Source organism: Solanum lycopersicum, chromosome 2 (assembly GCF_036512215.1).
Source record: "Solanum lycopersicum chromosome 2, SLM_r2.1".
Lineage (NCBI taxonomy): Eukaryota > Viridiplantae > Streptophyta > Magnoliopsida > Solanales > Solanaceae > Solanum > Solanum lycopersicum.
In genome coordinates this window covers 62430730-62454265 of record NC_090801.1, presented here as the reverse complement: position 1 = coordinate 62454265, position 23536 = coordinate 62430730, and the positions used below count along the sequence as shown (strand labels likewise).

General features: G+C 35.0%; 3 protein-coding genes across 20 annotated transcripts; 1 reads left to right on the top strand and 2 right to left on the bottom strand.

Moving 5' to 3' along the window:
* Positions 1-941: 941 nt before the first annotated feature.
* LOC101260196 (uncharacterized) lies at positions 942-2932 on the bottom strand. 2 transcript variants are annotated; one of them, XM_004232523.5, is made up of 2 exons: positions 2772-2932; positions 942-2297 (listed from the first exon to the last, which is right to left on the bottom strand). In XM_004232523.5, exon 2 carries the CDS (start codon positions 2267-2269, stop codon positions 1154-1156), a length of 1116 nt encoding a protein of 371 aa, XP_004232571.1. In that variant the 5' UTR covers positions 2270-2297; positions 2772-2932; the 3' UTR covers positions 942-1153. The 2 variants fall into 2 exon arrangements, with proteins under 2 accessions (XP_004232571.1, XP_069149886.1); XM_069293785.1 differs by having other exon boundaries at positions 942-2627; positions 2772-2891.
* A 1722-nt stretch (positions 2933-4654) lies between these two features.
* On the top strand, positions 4655-12259 carry LOC101260500 (DNA mismatch repair protein MLH3-like). Of its 17 annotated transcripts, XM_069293802.1 has the most exons (13): positions 4662-4921; positions 5349-6248; positions 6352-6405; positions 6504-6610; positions 6767-6815; positions 7419-7592; positions 7932-8132; positions 8240-8286; positions 9245-9394; positions 10958-11114; positions 11222-11329; positions 11432-11817; positions 11981-12259. In XM_069293802.1, exons 3-6 carry the CDS (start codon positions 6367-6369, stop codon positions 7449-7451), a joined length of 228 nt encoding a protein of 75 aa, XP_069149903.1. In that variant the 5' UTR covers positions 4662-4921; positions 5349-6248; positions 6352-6366; the 3' UTR covers positions 7452-7592; positions 7932-8132; positions 8240-8286; positions 9245-9394; positions 10958-11114; positions 11222-11329; positions 11432-11817; positions 11981-12259. The 17 variants fall into 17 exon arrangements, with proteins under 17 accessions (XP_069149900.1, XP_069149901.1, XP_069149895.1 ...); XM_069293799.1 differs by having other exon boundaries at positions 4655-6248; positions 7419-7488; XM_069293800.1 differs by having other exon boundaries at positions 4655-6248.
* Positions 12260-12488: 229 nt separating this feature from the next.
* Positions 12489-15833, bottom strand: LOC138341837 (uncharacterized). The gene is made up of 4 exons (XM_069293784.1): positions 15366-15833; positions 13837-14625; positions 13565-13612; positions 12489-13473 (listed from the first exon to the last, which is right to left on the bottom strand). Exons 1-4 carry the CDS (start codon positions 15546-15548, stop codon positions 13153-13155), a joined length of 1341 nt encoding a protein of 446 aa, XP_069149885.1. The 5' UTR covers positions 15549-15833; the 3' UTR covers positions 12489-13152.
* Positions 15834-23536: the final 7703 nt, after the last annotated feature.

Here is a 23536-nt window from a genome sequence, read left to right as displayed (position 1 = left end):
ATATATTAGAAGTCATGTTGTATAAAATGTACATCAGATTAGTGTATCATGTATAAAAAACATACCGACTAGCTAATTTTACACTAATGGCTATAAATTATTACAAATGCTATTCTAATTCAAACTCTGGCTACCAAGACTTTGGGTATATGAGAAGAAGTTGCTGGCAACGTTAATTAAGTATACCAACCTTTTAAGATTATATAATCCTCCTTCCATCAAGCAACAACTAAATCGATTGAAGCATGTTTGATTCACCTAAAAATGAGTAACATACTTAAATTCTTGTTCATTTTGAAACTAGTGAAGACAGGAGTAGCATACTATTTAGAAAAACAGCAGAGAACTCGAAGTTCAAGTTCCCTAAACTTGGGGTAGCTCCTTCAACCAAATACATGAAGAAAAACAGTCATTCTATGGTTTCAAATGATCTGATGAAGAGGAATTACAAACAACTAAACTTTCAACACGAAAATCACAAGAATGTAAAGAAACGAGACCAATGATCACATAGCCATTCACATAATGTGTTTGCTTGGCCAACACATCTCGACCACTCTATAGTTTTGAACAAATTGAAACAAAATTCAAGGCATTATGCATGCAATGTAGTGCCAAAAGGACCAAAGTCCTAAAAGCAACAAGAAAAACAGAGTTACTGATGATGACTCCAAACATTCTTCAGAAAGAGAAGTACCTGGAATGGCACACAATAAGACAGCAGCATTCTGTCAATGAGACAAAAATGTGTAGAAAGATTAATCTGATTTCATTCATCAACCAACATCATATGAGGAGTAAAGTTGGTTTCCATGGTTAAAACAACGCATGGCCATTTCACACATGACTTGAGTAAACAGGAAGCTCTCTGAAAATTGTGAATTGTCTCTCCATCTTATTTCTGTGCTGCCACTTGCTAGACAAAAGTATAGTTGGACATCTTTCATGTGCAATACAGAATAGGTAAGCAATTAAATATCAAAAATATACACGATTGTATGTTCAAAACATTACAATGCCCATAACAAGGAAAAATGGAACTGGACGGAGAAGGCCTTAACTCGAAAAAGAAGGAAAGAAAACATACATGACACTACCTCAGACTACAAGTCCCATTACGGTAGCCGCACTTCTTGAAACGAAAATACCAATACTATGACTGCATCACCTTATTTTGTTCAACACATGTGGGTGCCTTGAATGTTTGACACTTCCACATTGGCCTCTCAAGCGGAAAAATGGGATTATTACTTGTAGTACCTTTGTTGATGTTCTCATCGAATGATGATGAACTCTTGGATTTCAAATCCTCTTTAGGGCTTGCTTGATCCCTGAAGCTGCAAATGCTGAGTGGTAACTTTTTCTGCTTAAGCCTTCCTTTCTTTTTCTCAATGCTGCAACTATCATTTACAGAATCCCCAACTTTCTCCTTTGAGATAATTGATTCTCTTTCCTTGTTTTCCATATTTACATTGTCAGCTTTACTAGAGTGTGATGCTTCCCCATTTTCCATTTTTGTGAGGTCAGATTTATTAAATTTTGTGTTTAAATCTACTCTAACAAGGTCTTTATCCGAGATATGCCTATCTGACTCTCTTTCTCTAGTAAAACCATTCCCATTGCTCGTGGAAGGACAGTTTCCTTCCACGGATGTACTTCCAGTCTGAAGCTTAGATTTTTCAGAAGGAGAAGACCTCTTCAGCCTCTTATGTTTTTGATTTCTTGAGTCAGATGTTGAGTTCTTCAAAATTCTTGGAGAGCTATTAATGGCCCTATGCAACGTCCGAGCTAACTCTTCATCTGTTCTACAATCATCAGTCCCCTTATTCTTATTATACAGCGTCTGAACAGGAACATGTTTTTTCATCTTATTCCTCTTCAAATGTTTGTCCCTACTGGTTCCCTCATCAGAGAGAGTGGCAACCAATTCTAGAGCGCTCTTAGCAGCAGCCACAGCCTTTGCTGCTTTCGCAGCCTTCTCTTCTGCAATGGCTCTTGCAGCTTTTGCAGCCTTCACAGCTTCTAGAGCTGCCAATCTTGAGGCCTCAGCAATCTCCTCATTAGATCGATTAGAGTCTCCAAAATGAGACTTCAATAGATTATTAAGACGGATATCAAAATCACACGGGGGACTATTAACAGTTGGTGGGGATGGGGTAGATGAGTAAACATCAGAATTCTGCTTCTTCAATCCAGCAAGAAGCCGCTTACGTGGAGGCAAAAGCACATCGGCATCCAAGTGATTAATATCACATACATTAGCTTCCATCTTTTTCCTACATCTACACACTTTCAAACTACAAAAACAACATTAAAAATCACACCTTTATTAGCACAAAGTTTTATAAAAACAAAACTACCAGCTGACTGCTTGTTATTTCCAAACCCTACATTAGATTCACATACTATTAACCCTAAACTACCAAAAACTCAATCGCTCCATTCAATTCAATCCGAATCAATCAAACAATCCCAAATTCAATCCAAACCCACAAGCAGAGAGCAGAAAAATAAACCAACAGACTAAAAAATGAATCAAATTCAGGTCAGTTCAAGATTTTCCAACCTTCCAATATCAAAAACAGATGATTTGTACGTAATTCACCATAATCCAGGATAATTAGCAGCTGATTCAAGAGAATTATGCAAATCTAAATGAACTTAGCTCCTTAGATAAAAATTTAACATTAAAAAAAGTCCCAATTTTTTATGTGCAATTAAGATGAAACGCCGAGAATTGAACACAATGAGAATCAATGAAGGCTAAATACCTGATCTTGTCATTTTACAGAAGAAGTTGAAATTAGGGTTTTTAGAGAGAGAGAAAAAAAGAGAGAGATGTGAAGAAAGAAAGATGGTGTGTTGAAAAACCAGTTGAAATGAAATGACACAAAATTTTGAAGATCAAATTATTAATTAAATTAATTTTCAGGAAAAAATTTTATTGGCTCTGATCTATTTTAACTATACATTAAACAATTGCTTATCAATCTCTCATTCCGTCCAATTAAATTTAAATACATCATCAAATTTTCATTTCATCCAGTAAAATTTAATTTCGTGTATTATAACTCTTTTAATTATTTTTAGAATTTTTAAAATTCGAATCGAAAATCCGTTACCGAAATTACTATACAAAATATGAATTATATTTTGATAAGAATTAAATGGGATAAGTAAATTGGGCAAGTAATACACTTGTCCTACGTATATTCCTTTGTTATTTTTGTTGAAAAAGGTTATATGTTTTCCATTTAATAGCATGAAATTCTTTACTTTGAAGTGATGAGATCATAATAAAATATTATAAGTATCGTTTTACAACGTAAATTTCATATAATTTTCTCAGCACATATTTTGGGATTGTGAATGGCGATGTATGAAAAGTTTTAAAGAAATTAAGTTCATAATAATAATAATAATAATAATAAAAAGTGATAGAGATTTATCTTGAAATATTGTAATTAAAATTCACATATTTACCTCCATATATATTTTGGGGATGCTTGCTGTAGTTTATAAAAAAAATCACGAAATTAAGTTAATAATAATAATAATAATAAAAAACAATTAAAAAATAAAATAAAGAGCGATGAGGCATATCATGAAATATCGTAATAAATAGAATTTATATGCTTTTCTGTGTATATGTTTTGAGGTTGTTTGTGGTAGTGTACAAAATTTTCTCATGAAATTACGTCCATAATAATAATAATAATAATAATAATAGACAATAATAATAATAATAATAATAATAATAATATTATATAGAGGAGAATTCTAGGCTCGTTTACGTGGCGCCCTCACAAGCAAGAATTTCATTTTAAATTTATTTATTTTCAAAACTAGCCCTTTTCTTTATTGAAAAGATGTGACTTTTATGAAAAATTGTGACATTACGAAGACTAGTGACTTTTATCAAAAAATTTTAACAAAACTAGCACTCCTCTTTCATGAAAAGATGTGAATTTTATGAAAATTTTTGACTTTAATGAAGAATTGAGACTTTTATAAATTGTTGAAATTACTATATAGCCTCTACCCTCTATGCATAAAACGCGTTCAGTGACATCTTTTTATGAGTAAAATTATGTTTTTTTTATAAATTGTTGAAATTGCTATGTTGTTCCTACTCTTTATGCATAAAACGCGTTTATTGATATTTTGACTTTAACGAAGAATTGAGACTTTTATAAATTTGTTGAAATTACTATATAGCCTCTACCCTTTATGCATAAAACGCGTTCAGTGACATCGTTTTATGAGTAAAATTATATTTTTTATAAATTATTGAAATTACTATATTGTCCCTACTCTTTATGCATAAAACACGTTTACTGATATCATTTTATAAATAAAATAACGTTTATTCTTATAAATTATTGAAATTACTATATTATTCCTATTTTCATACATAATGCGCTTTCAGTGATAATATTTTATAAGTAAAATTATATTTTTTCTTATATTATTCTTATTCTTTATGCATAAAACGAGTTAAATGAGTTGAAACGTTAAAATAACTGCACTCTACTTGTTAGTAAAATAGAAATTTCCAAAAAAAAAAAAAATTCTTGCGCGTGCAACTTTTTTTTTATTCCGCGTAAAAAAAGACCTATAAAAGTAGGCTACCTTCGCTTAGTTTAGAAAAAAAAAAACTCACCCTCATACCACTGTATTGCCGCCACTCTCCGGTGACGATAGCCGATCAAAACCTAAACCCCAAATCAATTTCCCCGCCGATCATGCACTGCTCTTCCCATTACCGAATTCTTGTAAATTCTTATTTAAGGAAAAAAAAAAGGAAGAGATTGTTGTCTTTTTGAATATTCAAGAATGTTTTCTTTTTCAAAAGAAAATTAGGTTCTTATTTTCGTGGTGTGTGTTAAGGATGTTGAAGAAATTAGTTTTAACTTTTCAGGTCAGTAATGCAGTTCGCACAGGGGATTTGAGTTTTGTTTCAGAAAAACTGTATCTGCAGACAAGATGGTGAAGAGAAACTGAAATTTACTGTTTGATTCCAGGAAACCCTAAATTGATTAATTTTCTCGTTGATGTCAAATTGGTATTCTTCCATGCACTGGTTTTAAAGAAAATATTCAAGAAACTGTTGTCTAAGTTACATTGGTATTCATAGGAAATTGTTGTTTTCAAGAATATATTGGTATAGAACTTCAAGAAATCTTTTCTTTTTTAAGAAAATCAAAGAATTATGTTGTCAAAAAAGCATGTTTACAGAACGACAAATGTTTGTAACTTGGAATTTATGACTGTTGACAAGAACTGCTGTTTGCTAACAAGGACTGCTGTTTGCTAACAAGGATTTGTTGGGATTTTTCTTTTTGCAGTCATTGTATTTTACAACCAACCAGTCCGAAGGAAGCAAATGCACTCCAAGTACTTATAGTTTTTTCAGAATCAATCAAGTAAAACATGTTGATTTACATACTTTACTTCTAAAGCTATACTCTGATCTGATTGTTCTTTTGGTTTCCATACATAATCTTGAAGTTCAAAGAGGGTTTTGCATTCTCCGAAAGAGTCTCTGCTAAGAATCACCCTTTCACATCCCAGTGTCTTCTTCAAGTTGTTTATATTGAAAGGTCTTTGATAAACTAGCTAGTATAAGGATATGTCCTGTCTGTTTTCTTGATTTGTAATTAGCATGCAATGAGGACCTGCTTTGCGCGCGTGCTTCTGCTTCCTCTTGGGCTGTTGTCAAGCGGGTTTGGGGTTCATCTGAGTTCCCTTAACAAATTGAATGCAAGAGTTGGTCCATTCAAGCTGTAAGGATACATCTCAGGTCTTGATGTTTACACAATAAAGGTATAAGGGTAAACTACTTGCTGGCTGTTGCCAAATATGCCCGTGAAAACAGGATACCTTACCTGGGCATATGTCTAGGAATGCAAATTGCTGCTATAGAGTAAGCTGGATCGTTTCTTGGGTTGCTAGGTGCGAACAGTTCAGAGTTTGATCCCAACACTCATGTGTAATTTTCATGCCAGAACTTAAGTATCCCCTTCATCATGAATTTCCCTCATGATCTTCATGTGTTTTAGGTCTTATTTCAGAAGCATATATTTGTCTGTAGATCACGTTCACAGGGTTCAGAAACACATATGGGTGGTACCATACGTCTTGGATCAAGAAGAATGTACTTCCAAGTTAAAGATTCTAAATCTGCAAAACTGTAGTACTTCCTTTCCTCCAACCTCATTGCATTGGCTGTATCACTGTGTGTGAAGGTAATGATTGTCTAAAAAAGCCATTGACTTGTTATTTCAACTTGGAGTCAGTAACAATGAAATCCCACAAGTACTTGGAGTCTCTAACTTATTTAATTATCAGGTCTTATCTGGACTAATGAGGACAACTAGCTATCTTGATTCCAAGCAAGAATTGGTATGTTGAGTTTGATGATAGGTAACATTGAATTTGAATCTTTTGGGGCTCTTATATTAAGTAACATTGATTTTGAGTCTTTGACTATGCTTTTGCAGGTCATGCCTGAAATTGGCTACCAATTACTACACAACTGTACTGACCAAATTCAGAACTGGGTTTGGATCTGCAACATTCATTCACAGGCTTCAAGATCATTTACCAGGTAAGTTGCTATCTTTGTCTGGATTTTTATTACACAACCAGTTTGTGGAACTTAGTGAAATTGCCATTCACCAGAATCCATTGCACTAAATTTTGCAAAATTCATTTAAGTTGTTCCTAACTCTGAGCATGAAGTAATATGTTTTGGTTAAAGCAGGAACTTAAATCTTATTCACAAGAAACCTACATTTGTCACACTTCTTGAGGTAATATTCTCTACTAGTCTGTGTCATATTATTTATTCAAATGGAGGTACATGCAAACCATTTGCAAATCAGTCTTAAAAGGTAAAAGGTATTATAGTACTCCCTCCGTTTCAAAAAGGATGGCCTAGTTTGACTTGGAACGGAGTTTAAGAAAAGAAAGAAACTTTTTAATCTTGTGGTTCTAAATTAAAGTTATGTCAAATGTACCAAAATGTGGTCCTTTAATCTTGTTGTCTTAAACATTGCCATGTGAAAAGTTAAAGTGTTTCCAAAAAAGGAAAGGGGTCATTCTTTTTGAAATAAACTAAAAAGGAAATAGGGTCATTCTTTTTGAAACGGAGGGAGTATTGATTGTAGTTGTTAATGAAGGATTCAGGAACTCATGTTCACTATTAGGAAATAAGAATTGGGATTACGAATTATTGGGGATAAAGCTACGCTGAGGTAGTATAAATACACAAGGGTTGGGATAGATTGCTCACCTATATTCTCAAACCTCTTACTACTCTTCTTAGGTTTATTCACTTCAAATGTTGCTCCCTCTTGTAAGATATATGCCTGTCTCTGGAAAACGAAGCATGACAAACACCCTCGCTCTTGTAGGATATATGCCTGTTTCTGGAAAATGAAGCATGACAAACACTTCTTCTCAGGCTAGTTATTACATCCTGAGGTATCAATAGCACAATTATCAGTTCTGTGCTCCTTCCTGTTGAAAGCATGAAGGATTTTCAAGGGTTTAGGCCTTTCATGTGTCATTGCGCATGCTCTCTTTAGGTGCATTTTATGTTTTAATTGAGATAATTATAGAAAATGAATTACTAATAGTAACTTCTAAGGGAAGAGCTTTTCTTTTTCTAGTGCCATCAGTTACAAGATTCTCTTGCAGGTGTTCCATAAGAAAATAGTTGGTGCTTAGGTAACTTTTAGACCAGCTTTCGGAAACAGTATATGTGCCTGTTTCTTTCATCTTTCGTTATATTTCCTTTTGTCTGGACATTCGAACTATGGTGTTCCCTTCTTCTGTTGAATATACAGAAGCAATCCCCCTTTTTCTCCTTTTCGTATGGCTCCTCAAAAACTTCTCCAAGTGACTTAAAAAGCAAACTTTCTCAGGCAGCTAGTCTCTTTGCCTTGGTGGATAGTGCTGAGTTCAAATGATGCCATACAGCAGTCATTATGGAGCTTGCTTTGTTTCCTCAGGGCCCTCAAAAAAACACGGGCAACTACTTTATCATGGGAAAGAAGGAATCATTCCTTCAATGACAGTCAACTTCACTAGAACCATGGACCGGGAGTGAGGTCATTTCTGCTATTGTAAGTATTAATCTCTCTGATATTGTCCTAATGCATTTTGATGTGCGGAAAGTTCTGCTCAATTTATTATTTTACTTCATCATGTGAAGTTGTACTTTCTTTTGAAGGATCTGGTTCTCACGAGATGGACTGGTGCTGATGGGAGAAAGATATGGTAATCTTTTTGCAAAATGCTGGACTGACATCATATTTTCTATTGTATTGATGCTGCTGTACATAAGATCTTTTCCTGATAGCTAGGATTTTCATAACTTGGAATTGTTGTTGTAGTCTATAGGATTGCAAGCATTACTCAACTGATAGGCTGTTTGATGATTCGTGAATTGCATTTCTCAACTTATAGGCTTCCTCTTTGTCTGGCCATTTTAACTATGGTTTCGTATGATTGCTTTACACTAGCTACATTAAAATACGACTATTAAAATGAATGGCATGCTTTCCCAGCAAGTTTTGGCTTTAAAGGAGAGGCTCTGAGCTCTATTTCTGATGTTTGTTTGTTGTAAATTGTTACTAAAACTTACGGGAAGCCAAATGGATATTGTAAGTTCCAAAGGTAAATTTCTGTAGAGTTTTAGTTGGTAGCATCCATTAGGATAGGTATAAAACTACTAACTTGGTCTTTCTTCTAGGCATTGTTTACAGGACGGCAAGTGCTTGTACTTTGGAATTGATAATTGTAGGCAAAATGTTTGTACAACAGATAATTCTACATAAGCTTACCTGATACAAGAGTTGACCGTTGTTTGCTAATAAGGGAATTTCTTGGGATTTTTCTCTTTGCAATCATCGTTCGTGATGTATTTTAAACCAATCAGTTCGAATGAAGAAAATGCACTCTAAGTACTTCTAGTTTTCTCACAATTGAAACAAATAAAAAATAGTGGTTTACATACGTAACTTTCTGATTGATCTTTTGGTTTGCATATATAATCTGGAAACCCAAGGAGTGTCTTGCATTATCTGTAAGTGTCTTGTCTGAGAACCACCTTTGTGCATCTCAGTGTCTCGTTCTAAAATCTTTGATATTGTAAGGTCCGTCTTTATTAATACCGGCTAATTTTTGTAAGGATATGTCTTGTCTGGTTTCTTAGATTTTGGTCGTTTGTGTGCAGTGATGATGACCTACTTTGTGTACATGCTTCTCCTTCTCCGTTGTCGCTATTGCCCAGTGGTTTTCGGATTCATTTGAGTAACCTCAACAAATTAAATGCAAGTGATGGTTCATTCAAACTCTCAGGATACATCTCACTTCAGATTTGGAGGTTGGAAGCACAACTTTTGACCTATTAAATATGCCAACACTGTTGATCTTTGACATTATTCTAGAGACTCAAGGTTTAAGGATAGTTTTTCATGTATCCTTTGTTTCAAAAGGCATCACCTCCTTTAGGTTAGAGTTTATTGACACCTCCTTTAGGTTAGTGTTTACTGAGTTAGTATCTTTTTTCTTTGAAAAATAAAAGAGGGAACTATATTAATGACTTTGATCTTAGAGGAAGTAACTTAGTTTGAACATTTAACACTACTTTAATGTTCTAACAGGGTTAACAAATACTGGAAATCATTAAGTAGAATGAGAGGATTAGGAAAAGCTAGAATAGGTTCTGAAGAAGTGACAAAAAGTCTTCTTTTATCTTTGATGAGTGGAGGAAGTTTCCTCCTCATCTATTGCTATCCCATTCCCTGCTCCTCTTTACCGGTATACCTGTGAACTATGAGATCAAGAAAAAGAGGTGCAGGGCCCAGAGTTTCAAAGCTACTCTTGAGCTTCCTTCTCCTGCAGCCAAAGAAACTGACTGGAGAGTGCTTGTCAGGAGGGAGATTCGATGTTTGCAGTCTTAGTATTCATCAAGGCATTAGAGATTACAATGTCTTTTTTCTAAGTGTCATAGTCTCACTCGAATTCCATCTTGCTTATGTTCTCATCCTGTGATAGAACTGTCATGCCTTCTATTTTCATTCAAATTTTCAGAATTTGCACCAACAAAAACTTAGTATCTTAGATTCTGATCTTGACGTCTTGCATTTTGGTTGGTGATTCTTTGGTTCCTGATACCATTGATAAAAAACTGCTTGGAGGGTGCCAAAGTTCTCCAGCAGGTTGATAAAAATTTTATTCCGATTGTGGCAGGCATGCCACTTGCTATAATTGATCAGGTCTATTCTGGCCTTTGCATAGTCCATTATGCCTGTTCTTGGTTTCTCGTAAATTTCCTTATAATGCGTTTACTTTAAATAATTGTTTTATCTTTAGGGATTGTTTTTTGTTGGACTCAGTAGCAAACATAAAAACTCAGCATAAACTTCCACATAAATAGTATAATATTTGTTGGCTGCGTAAGTCATAGTAATAACTGCATAACTATGTATCATTCAGTTATACGCATAAGAAAATATAAGCTCGACAGGACATATGCAGCGTCTGGTTGGTGGTATTAACTTTCATTATTAATATCCTTGTGACTTATGTGAGAATCTATATGTTATTTACGTGGGATGGAATATGGAATAAGAAAACACATGCCAACAATGCACGGATGAGTATTTACAGGCAAAAATTCCCTTTATAGTAGATAATCCCCGCATAGCATATCTTATTTACTATTCACTGCGCTAAAATCCCTTCATCATCAGTTACTGCATAACAATTTTTACATTATTATCACTGCATAAACATTCCCTCTATGATTCTTACTTAACCAAATAATTTCTTAACTCTTTTGTATTGCTGTTTTGTGATATTACTGAAGAAAAGGATTATGATCTTTTGTTTGATTCTACCATTTATCTTCGCTGAGCATTACACCCATTATCATGTTCTACAGCATGATGCAGATGAGCGAATTCGAACTGTATGAAAAGGTAATGATTGTCTAAAAACTCATTGATGTGTCATATCAACATGGAATCTTTTAAGTGAATTATTAGGTCCTATCTGGACAAAAGAGGACAACAACCTATCTTGATTCCTAGCAAGAAATGGTACGTTTATGGTCATCTAATGTGAAATAGATTTGCCCTGTGCTGCTGTTGCTTATAGGGGAAGACTTGAAACTCTTTTTCCTCGGCCTTTGACCATGCCTTTGCAGGTCATACCTGAAACTAATTACCAATTACTACACAACTATGCTGACCAAATTTTAAAACTGGGGTTGGATCTGCAACATTCATTCTCAAGCCTCAAGATCATTTACTAGGTAAGTTACGGATCTTTGTTTAAATTTTCATCAGAACCAATCTATGGAGCTTTTGATAAAAATTGCCATTTACCTGAAATCCTATTCCACTAAATTTTGCAGCATTCATTGAAGTTGAACCTAACTCTAGCATGAACTGAAAAGTAACGGTGACAGCCAATTCAAAAGTAAACACACTACTAGCTAAACAAATTGAGGCTGTGACACTGAGGTCAGTTGAAGTTAATTATTCTTAATATAATATATAGCAAGTGTTAAATGCTTAAACTGCCTATTACTGTTGTTCTTTCATTAACTACACACACTATTATCCTGTATTATGTATAAGTCCTTTGTTTTTGACAAGATTGGAAAATCTTGAACTGACCTGAATTTGATTGATTTTTTTTCGTCTGTTGGGTAATTTTTTTGCTTTCTGCTTGTGGGTTTAAACCTTGATGCTCTCTCGCCTCCACCAACCCCCACATAAGCAAAAGAGAAGGAACAAGGTATTTTTCTTTCCTCCTGGTGTCTTTGTTTTCATTTGTATTGGAACGATAAATCTGATATGGATAGAGTAAGAACAAATACAGAGGAATGAGGATCAGTATAGCAGGCCAACTAATTTTTGTGTGAAGCATAATTGATGGATTGATTTATTTATCTTCGTAGGTGCATATGTTTGGAGATGCATTGTCGCCTTCAGAGTGTAGCAATAATTCATCACATTGAAATATAATTTGGATCTAGAGCACAATACATCTAATACAGATTCGACAAATAAATGTACTTTACCCGATTACAGATCCAATCGTACCATTTCTGTAAGTTTATCTATTTATACCTACTTAGAGATACGATTAATATTGTCAAACTCAAAATATACACTCCATGGGAAGCACTAAACACTATAGGTAAATCGATATTGAATTTACATTTTATTGACAAAAAGTTGTATTTTTCTTGAATCATTTATTTTCTTCTACTTTTTCTGACTCTGGACCTTCACAATCCCTAAGGTTTGGGTGGAGAGGCACATAGTGGTTGGTCATAATGGGATTATTCTTCTTTCCAACCCAATGTGTCCCTACTATAAATTGTGATTCTCTTAATATAACATTGTTTTTCATGGTAAATGACAACATTATTGCTACTACTCCATATCCTTCTAAGAACCGTATGAGCAAAACTAATTGTTTCATATCATTCTCTTTTGGTCAAAATTGGTTTCCACATTTGTCAAAGATACAAGATATGCTGGATACACATATGACAAAGTTAGATTGGTAACTAAAAGAAATGAATACAAGTTACAAAATTTCGGAATCCTGTGTTACAAAATTTTTATGTCTTGTCATAGGGGACTTCATCATGAGTTAGAAATCCTTTTCCAGGTTTTTGCATCACTAGTGTCAAAGTCGAGGCTGTTCCCTTCTTATGTTGAATATACAAAAAGCAACCCCCCTTTTTTCTCCTTTTCGTATGGCTCCTCGATACTTCTCCAGAGCCGACTTAAAAAAGCAAACTTTCTCAGGTAGCTAAAGTCTCTTGCCTTGGTGGATAATGCTGAGTTCAAATGATACCATAGAGCTTGCTTTGTTTCCTCAGGGCCCTCAAAAGAAGGAATCATTCCTTCAATAACAGTCAACTTCACTAGAACCATGAATCAAGTGAGGCCAATTTCTCTTTCGGAAGTCATTTCCCCATCATGATCATCCAAAACTACTAATGAATGAATCAAATCTTACTAAGAAACTAATACAATCCAAAAAATTAAATCACAAGTGGCACTGATACAGGTGGAGAGTGGGACGTAAGAAGTGAGAAGACTATTCATCCCAACATCACTTACCAACCTTAATTTGTAGCTTGCTCATATCGACATTAACCCTTTCAACACCTGATTCGTTCTTCACCTCTGTTTGCTTAAGATTTTTAAAGTTGAGCCATGGGTGTTGCAAGCACTGCTCAGCAGTTGGTCGTTTTTCTGGCTCAAAATCAAGAAGAGGACTGAGAAATTCCGTGAACTCATGAGCATCACTTTCAGAAAATCTATATTTGTTAACTAGTAATTTATTTAGACAACCATATTTCAGTCTACGGATCCTCTTCAAATCTCCGTGCCTGTCAAAGTAATCTTTCGATCTAGCCCCACCTACGGCTATCTGCTCCAACATAAGTTTTTTTTAAAAATAAATCAATAGCTATTTTCAGAAATAATTCTTCAAGGCTACAAAAACATCATAATGTGCTAACCTTCCGGGGGATCTTTCCTAGAAGCTCCATCATCATAGCTAGATGATCCTGCAACCCACCAAATAATAACAAAATATAGTAAAGCGAAGTTATAAAATAATTCCTCTTCAGGAAGTAAAATCTATAGGACTAGGTTGACTCCTCCTTACACCCAAAAGACCAGACCTCAAATCATACTCCATATCAATAATTCTTCAGATAATTTTTAACTGAGAAACAGTTGCATTATGCAATGGAAGGACAGCTAAACAAAGAAACATAGATCAGGTTACCTCATCTTCGCTGAAACCTTCTCCACCTTTGGGAGTGAACATCATCTCACCAGTAGCAAGCTCAAATGCTATACAAGCCAAAGACCACATGTCAGCAGAGAATGAATATCCAGATTGAAGTATAACTTCAGGGGATCTGTACTGTCTTGTTTGAATTTCTTGTGCAAATTGCTTATCATCCCAGCATGCATTTCCAAAATCCACAATCTTGCACCTTAAGTCTATCCCATCAAGAGATCTATTTGATTTTGGAGTACCTCCTACCACACCCATTGAAGAACGTCTTCCTGATATCCTAGCTGCTGCTCTTCTTGCCCTTTGCTTTAGCTTTTTCTCAATGATATTCATTGTTATTCCTCCATTAGGGTTCCCCTCAGGCCTTTCAAGTATGGGAGTCATTCCAGATCTAATGGGATCTTTTGTGGCATTAATCGTGGAAAGTAAAAGAATATTTTCAGGTTTCAAATCTGTATGAACAATTCCAAGCCCCCCATGCAAATAATCTAAACCAGTCAAGACACATTTGCATATTTCCCTAACTTTGTTCAGTTCAAGGCCCTTATATCGATTATGCTTGATAAGCCGCAATAAGCTATCACCAAGAAATTCAAAAACCATGCATATGTGCTGTCCATTAGGACCTGTGTGCTTAAAATGGTCAATAAGCCGTACAACGTATTTACTGTTAGATTGATCACCATTGGCAATCGCAGAAAGGATTTCAATTTCATGAAAAGCTGCTTGAGCAAATTGTGGTGCACTTTTCTGGATCTTCAAGGCAACAAAACCCTAGGAGAAAACAAACATAGTAATGACATAAGCTCCAAATTTCGAAGTTCTTAAAGATCCTTATGAACTTCCAAACTCATACCCTTATTGTGAGGAAAAGATTACAAGCAATGCACCAATATAAGGGAGAACATAATTCTCATCCCCTTATTGTTAGGAAAAGCATTACAAGCAATGCACCATTATAAAAGACCATGATTCATTAATGGAGAATGGATTCATCTCATACAATTGACAGGTACCTAAAACATTAGTTTTTAAACTGTACATGGTATCATGCTTATTATCATCAAGGACCTAACACTTGTTGATGTGTAACGGCTCTCACATACTTGGAAAGAGGCCATGCATATTCATTGTCATGTCTGTCAAGAACATAGGCAATAATGCTAATTAGAATACTACAATTATTCTTTCATCAAATATGATTTTTCAATGAACCAGAATGACACAGATGCAACAAGCACTTGTTTTGAAAGCAGTAAAATATCATTTGCTGCTGGCTTATTTAAACTAAGATAATGCATTGCTTGAACAGTGACAAACATCTATTTTTTTGTAATAATAGTAATGAGTACAAATAATACAGTTCTTCGCAGCAATTATTTATGATAAAATAGCACTTCGGTAGACGAAAATTGATCGTAATAATTATCTATAAAAAAAAAGTGTAATAATGATAAAATAACAATTCGGTAGACGAAAAATCGAAGAGAAATAGTAACGAAAACAAAACTCACGGATAATTGAGTATCATAAGCGAGCCAAACGGTGGAAAACTCTCCCCAGCCGAGTTTTCGTTGCGCCATATATCGGCCACCGGAAAATGAATCGCCGACTCTCACGGCATGGTAGCCTCCCTTCCGGTAAGAATCGAATCCTTCATCTTCATCCTCAGACGCCGACGACGATGAACAAGACATTGTTAATCACTGAATCAAACAATCGTGATCTGAAAATTCCAAAACTACGTTTTCGAATTTTGTGAGAAAATATCAAAACAAAAATTACAGAGCTCTATAATTTTTTGGGGGAAAAGAAAAGTTTGATAGAGAAGGAGACGGTGCGTTTAATGAGGGAACATATGTGGCCTTCAATACAATACTCGCTCCACTTGCTCCCTCTCTCCTTTTATTTTGGTTAATCTCGTTAATGAAGAGAAATGTGATTTTTAAAATAAAATTTGTTAGAAATAAATTATTTTCTTTTATTCTGAGATATTTTCACCAATGCCTTCGGAGAAATGAATTTCTTTTACGGTAAATTACCGGAAGTTTCCATTTGGTCCATTCTGGACTACTTTGACTATTTTTATGTGGTACGATGTGGACTATTTTGACTTTTTTCTTTAATCTTAAAAAAATTTGATTTAATTTTTGAAAATAAAATTACATATTTTGAAGTATACTGTATAAACGCTCTAAAATAAGTAAGTAACAATAAATATTAAAAAGGACTATTTTGAAATTTGCTATATTGGAAATAGTTTAATAATTGGTGTTGAGGGAGATGGATATGGTGGGGATGGAAAAGGAAGTGGTGCGTCCTGGTTGGTCCTTTGGTTGGGGTTAGGAAGTAATGAATGTGGAGGGTGCGTGGGTTAGAGGGAAGACCCACATGTCAATCCTTGGTAGGGTACTTCCTTCGAAAGAGATTTGGCGTGAATTAAAAATAGTTAAATTTTAATATAAATATTAAATATTGAATAAAAAAAATATATACACGACATGAGAGAAAATACACTTTTACTTAATTATTCTTGGATTCTGCTTTGCAACTCATTTGACGAATATCTGGGTATGATCTAAATTTAAAATAATTTTTTGTGTATAATATTAATAAATTAGCTTTGCTAGAAAAGTTGGTGTAAAACATCGAATGCAAGACGCATGAGAAAATATATTTTGCAGTGAGATGTTAGGCAACGTTAACGAGAGAATGGAGACAAAATCTAAAGATTTGAAGTTAGTCAAGACCAATAATGAATCTTGGAGTATAAGTTTGATCACGTGATCCATGAAGCTAACATGAACATGGTGTACTTGACACATAAGTTACCTCTCTCTAATAGGAAATTTCAAGTATACCTGGGACATAAGTGGAGATATTGATGAAGATGTGATAAATTATATTATGACGGAGTTAACAGAACTCACTGTATCAGTGAGTAAAATATGCAATACAGCTTCCTATGGATAGCTAGCCATTAATGGTGATTAACGAGAATGAGAAGAAGAGAAGAAGAGAGAGTGTTCGTGAATTCACCCAAACAAAACTGCTCTTTCATTCATCAACAATACACTATATACATGTGAGTAAGAACCTTCTAGAAAGGAATCAAAAATGTAACTAACTAAGTAACTAACTAATGTAACTAACTAACAAAATTATTAACACACTATTAAACTACTGTTAACATAGATAAGTGAGATCAGTTGTAATTCTCAATACCCCTCCTCAAGTTGGTGGTAATAATCTTACAGCCAACTTGTTCAAGATTGCAGCATGTTTGATACCATTGAGAGACTTAGTAAAAATGTCTGCCAATTGTTCACTTGTAGGCACATGTTGAATCGAGATGAGCCCCTCCTGCAGCTTGTCTCGTACAAAATGGCAATCCACTTCAATGTGTTTGGTTCTTTCATGAAAAACAGGATTATGTGCTATGTGAATGACAGCTTGACTATCACAGTACACATCAATAGGAGAAGGATGAGGAATAGTTAACTCAATGATCAGTCTGTGTAACCAAACCAATTCACCTACTACTTTCCTAAGTGATCTGTATTCAGCTTCTGCAGATGATAATGAAATTGTTTCTTGCTTCTTAGACTTCCAACTAATAGGGCTGTCTCCAAGTAATATCAAGTAACCACTTATAGACCTTCTGGAATCTGGACATGTAGCCCAATCTGAATCACAGTATGCTCTCATAGTACAATCAAAATTTCTTGACAAATAAACTCCCAATGAAGGATCCTGTTTTATATATCTAAGTAAGTGAAAAGCTGCCTGTAAATGAGGAAGTCTAGGATCCTGCATGAACTGGCTCAGCTGTTGGACACTGAAGGCTATATCCATTCTAGTGTTGGTGAGGAAATTTAACTTCCCCACAAGTTTCCTGTAATAAGTAGGATCAGAAAGAGAAGCTCCTTCATTAGCCCTGAGTTTAACATTGGGATCAAGAGGGGATGATAAAGATGTGTAGTTGGAACACTCATACTCCTTCAGTAAGTCCAACACAAACTTCCTTTGTGAAATGAGGACCCCTCTTGCAGTATCAAGTATTTCCATGCCCAAGAAATAGTGAAGTCTACCAAGGTCCTTAATTTTGAATGTCTTATCCAAGTACATCTTCAGTTTAGTGATCTCAATTGTGTCTGTGCCTGTCAAAACTATGTCATCAACATAAACTGCCACAAACACCACCAATGAATTAGATTTCTTGTAGAACAAAGAATAATCATAATGTGAGTGTGTATAGCCTCTAAGAGACAATGCCTCAGTCAATTTAGCATACCACTGTCTGCTGGCTTGTTTAAGGCCATATAAGGACTTGTTAAGCTTGCAAACTAGACTTGGCTCACCAACATCAAGACCTTGAGGCATTGACATATATACTTCTTCATGCAAATCACCATGTAGAAAAACATTATTGACATCAAGTCGAAACAACTCCCAGCCCTTTTTCACAGCACATGCCATCAATGTTCTCACAGTAGTCATTTTAACTACAGGTGAATATGTCTCAGTGTAATCTATCCCAGCCTTTTGAGTGTATCCCTTAACCACCAATCTGGCCTTGAACCTTTCTATGCTACCATCAGCTTTATGTTTCACCTTATAAACCCATTTGCATCCAATGGCTTGCTTACCTATAGGTAGTTTAACTAGATCCCAAGTTTCATTTGCATGTAAAGCATCATATTCCTGTTCCATTGCTTTTTGCCACGCAGGACTGTTTGCAGCTTCTTCATAGGAACATGGTTCACTGTCATAACAAATGCTTTCAACCAAGACTTGACTTTTAGAAGTAATGACTTCAGGGCTTATGTAATGGTGTTTATTAAGGAATGTATTGGAAGCCAGGTTACTGTTGGAAATGGTATTGATGTTGGAAACAGAATTTGAGTTGGTTTTTAGCTTAGGAAGTGACAGAACATAATCTTTTAAATGATGAGGTGTCTTAACTACTCTGTTGGATTTTCTTTGTGGTATAGGTGGATTTGGTAACTCAGTTTGTGTAGTTGGTGAGGAACGAGGTGATGTAGGATTAAGAGACAGAGTTGTATGATCATCAATTACATCCAAATGGTTGTTCAACAATGTATCACAAGGTTCACAGAAATCAGTAGAACAAGGTTTTGAAATAGAAGGAAAAATGTTGTTTTCTGAAGATAAAACAAATGGAAAAATCTTTTCATGAAAAATCACATCTCTTGAGATTTGTATTTTCCTTGTGGCAAGACTCATTACCTTGTACCCTTTGATTCCAGAAGGATATCCTAAAAAGATATGAGAGGTGGTTCTTGGTTCTAATTTGTCTCTATGGACTTTAGGTAGTGTGGGATAACATAGACATCCAAAAGACCTTAATTGGCTATACTTTGGTTTTTCTTTATAGAACATCTCATAGGGACACTTGTTTTGAAGAAATGTGGAAGGAAGCCCGTTAATGATGTAAGTGGATGTAAGAATACAATCACCCCAGTACTTGGTAGGTAACTTGGACTGAAAGAGGAGAGCTCTAGCTGTTTCAAGCAGGTATCTGTGCTTTCTCTCTACTATGCTGTTTTGTTGTGGTGTATAGGGGCAGCTTTTCTGATGTGTGATACCTTTAGATTGGAAGAATTTGAGTGTGTCATTATTATTGAACTCTAAACCATTATCTGACCTGATGCATTTTATAGTTGTTTGGAACTGGTTTTCTATCATGTTAACAAAGGTTTGAAGGACTTGTATGGCATTGCTTTTGGTGCTTAACAAATATGTCCAGGTAGCTCTACTATAGTCATCCACTAAGGTAATGAAATATTTGTAATTGTCATATGTAGGAACATGATAAGGACTCCACAAGTCAATATGAAGAAGTTCAAAAATGTTCTTAGAATGTGTTGTGCTTGGAGTGAATGGTAACCTGACTTGTCTTGCCATTGGACATATGGTGCATGTGAAGGGCTGTTTGGTAGAAAACTTAATAGGAATAGTAGGTATATTTCTCATTTTCACAAAAGGTACATGGCCAAGTCTATTATGCCACAATAAATCCACACCATCTTTCAGAGATTCAAGAGATGCATAATTGTTCAACACATCTGTATTATTAGTAGAAGAACTATCAAAGATTACAGGAACCTCTCTAGATTGTTTAACAGATGATTCATTACAAGATGAAGTTGGAAATGAATAACACCTACAACTATGAGATATGCAATTACAAACAGAATCAGAGGTATGAGTAGTGTCATTCAAGCATCTCCCACACATGTCTTCATTAAAGGGGCCTGTGATAGACAAGTTGTATCAGTAAACGAAAGTATGCATTTCATTGAAGAGACTAGAGACTGGACTGAAATGAGATTATACTTGAAAGAGGGAACATGCAAAACTTTGTTTAAAACCATTTTAGATGAAATATGTACATCACCATACTCTGTCACTTTAACCTTGTATCCAATAGGGAGTGAAACAAGTATAGGATAGGGTAATGTTTGAATGTTTGTTAGTGAAGATTTGTTATATGTCATATGGTTTGAAGCTCCTGAGTCAATGATCCATGAATCAATACTTGATCTAGAACATTTGCATGAAGTAATACCAAAATCAATAGAAGAAGTGCACAGTATTGTACCTGCAAATTTGCTAGGCTCAGCATTACTCTTAGAATCCTCTCCTGAGCTATCAGTCTGGAACTGCTGCAACAAGCTCATAATATGACCATACTGTTCTTGTATAATGACAGCATTTGAATTACTGTTTTCTTGTGAGCATTCTTCCCCATGTGCATTGGCTACAATCCTTCTTCCTCTAAAGTTCTGATTGTCATTTTGCCTGTACTGTTGTATATTGTTTGTTCTGTTGTTAAAAGTATTATTCTTTGGAGGATATCCATGTAGCTTGTAACACTTCTCTTTAATGTGACCTTATTTCTTACAAAAATCACAGATCATAGTGCTCTTGTTATTGTTGATGTTTGAATCATTGTTGCTTGGAAAATTTGTTCTATTACCTCTACCACCTTGTGATCCTCTACCAGCATTTACATTCAATGAAATCGATTCCATAGGTGTACGACTAGCAGGTCTGTATTCTCTTTGTTTTTCCTCTTGAATCAACAAAGAGAAAGCCTGTGCAGTAGAAGGAAGAGGGTTCATCATGAGTATATTCCCTCTGATCACAGTATAAACCTCATTTAATCCCATGAGGAATTGTATTAGACGTCTGTCCTGTTCAGATTTATGTATACTATCCTTGGCACCACAAGTACATGTACAAGTGCATATGCTCTTTGCATTTAAGGTGTTCAACTCTTCCCAGAGCTTCTTCAGCCTTGTGTAATAGACAGTGATGTCCAAAGTTCCTAGAGTCAGATCATCAATTTCCTTCTGAATTTGATACAATTTCGCACCATTTGTTTGGTCATATCTGTCTTCTAGTTCCTTCCAAAGTTCAGAGGAATTGTTGACATACTCAACACTGTCTGCAATCTCTTTTGTAAGAGAGTTCAAAATCCACGAAATTACCATATCATCACACCTCTACCATTGACGAGATTGAGAAGGATCAACTGGCTTCACACAGCTTCCATCAATGAAGACTAACTTGTTCTTCACAGACAGAGCTCGCAGTATGCCTCTTCTCCAAGATCTGTATCCAACCCCATCAAACTGAATTGGAACAAGTGATATTCCTGGATTATCTGAAGGGTGGACATAGAAAACACTGCTTGTATCAATTCTAGTAGCAGTTTCTTGAGTAGTGGTTTCTGTCATGATGGATCAACGAATTAAGAAATAACAAAACAGATCGAAGATAGATCTTGATGATGCAGAAACGAGAGAAATCAACGTAGCTCTGATACCATAACAGAACTCACTGTATCAGTGAGTAAAATATGCAATGCAGCTTCCTATGGATAGCTAGCCATTAATGGTGATTAACGAGAATGAGAAGAAGAGAAGAAGAGAGAGTGTTTGTGAATTCAGTCAAGCAAAACTGCTCTTTCATTCATCAACAATACACTATATACATGTGATAAGAACCTTCTAGAAAGGAATAAAAAATGTAACTAACTAATGTAACTAACTAACAGAATTATTAACACACTATTAAACTACTGTTAACATAGATAAGTGAGATTAGTTGTAATTCTCAATAGGAGTGCATTAAATAGAGGTTCAAATGTGTGAACATACGATATTTGGAATCTCGAAAAAGAAAGTGTGAGAAATTGATCATAATAGGGTTAAGGTGGGGTAAGAATAGCCTAAAAGTATTAGGATGAAAACTGAAATGATTAGGCAAGATATAATATAAGTTCAATTCAACAAAAACTTGATCCTTAATCAATGAGTTTGAAAATCAAGAGTTAAAATAGAATATTTGTAGATAGTCGGACACATTGCTTTTCTGCTGTGGAGTATTATTAATAGATATTTTACCTTAAGAATATAGTGTAATATTACAAAATAAACTCAAGTAAATAAATTAAAGGGAAAATGTCAAAAATACTCTTCACTTTAGTTTATTAGTTGAATATAGCCCTGTCATTAAAACGAAGTTATTGTTGCCCATGTCTTACTAATTTCACCATATATGCCCTTCATTACGAAAAGTCCCAAATGAACTCAAATCAATTCAATTTTTTTAAAACCCATTGCCCAGACCCCTCTATCTTTTAACTCGTATAACCCGTTCCATTTACCCATCAATTTCACAATCATCTCCATCAATTTCTTCTTCCCCAATCTCTTAAACATAATATACAGTGCTCATTTCTCTAAAAAAAGTCGTCATTTCATCACCAAAAATGAAAAATCCTCCAAATTCAGATCATCTTCATCATGATCTTATTCTACTACTAATGATTCCTTTGGCTGCATTTCAACCCTAAGTCTTTCGCCCAATTTCGTAAATCTTGCAGTCGTGTGAAGTTTTGATTTGGGATTTGAATCTAGCAAATTTGTGGTACTTCTCTTTCAATTTCTTCAATTTATACACGATCTGCGCATAGGTGAAGTTTTCGGTATAGAGGTCGTTGTTGTTTGGGGCTGTGAAAGGGTTTTGAGGAGTGCAATTTTGTCAGTTTTAGTAAAAACTCCTGTGATTTTCTTGTAGTTTTTGTAATGTTTTGGTGATCAATGGCTTTGGATTTTCGGGTGATTTGGGAGAGTTTGTGCAGTGGTTCACCGCGGAGATAGAACCCATGCAACTAAGGAGAAGGAATTACTAGTAGTAGAAGAAGAAGATCACGATGAAGATGAAGATAATGTGAATTTGAAAGATTTTTCCTTTTTGATAATGAAATGACGATGGTTTTTCAGGAAAATGAGTATTGCATAAAAGGTCAAGGAGACTGGGGAAGAAGAAATTGATGGAAATAAATTGGGTAAATGGGATCGGGTTATAAGGGGTAGAAGATAGAGGGGTCGAGACATTAGGTTTAAAATGGAAAATAGGTCTTTATTTAAAAATTTGGGTTCATTAAGTTAATCCGAGACTTTTCATCATATGAGAAATATAAACGGTGAAAATAATCACGACAAAAATAAAAGGGAAAATTGTATATAATAGCAAATTAATAACCTAAAATAAATGGAATAGCTAGAGTTTGATTTAATTGTGCTCCATAGCAAATGTTAGCTAAAAATTGCCAAAGTCTCTCTCCCAGAAATCTCGCTCGCCACTCTCC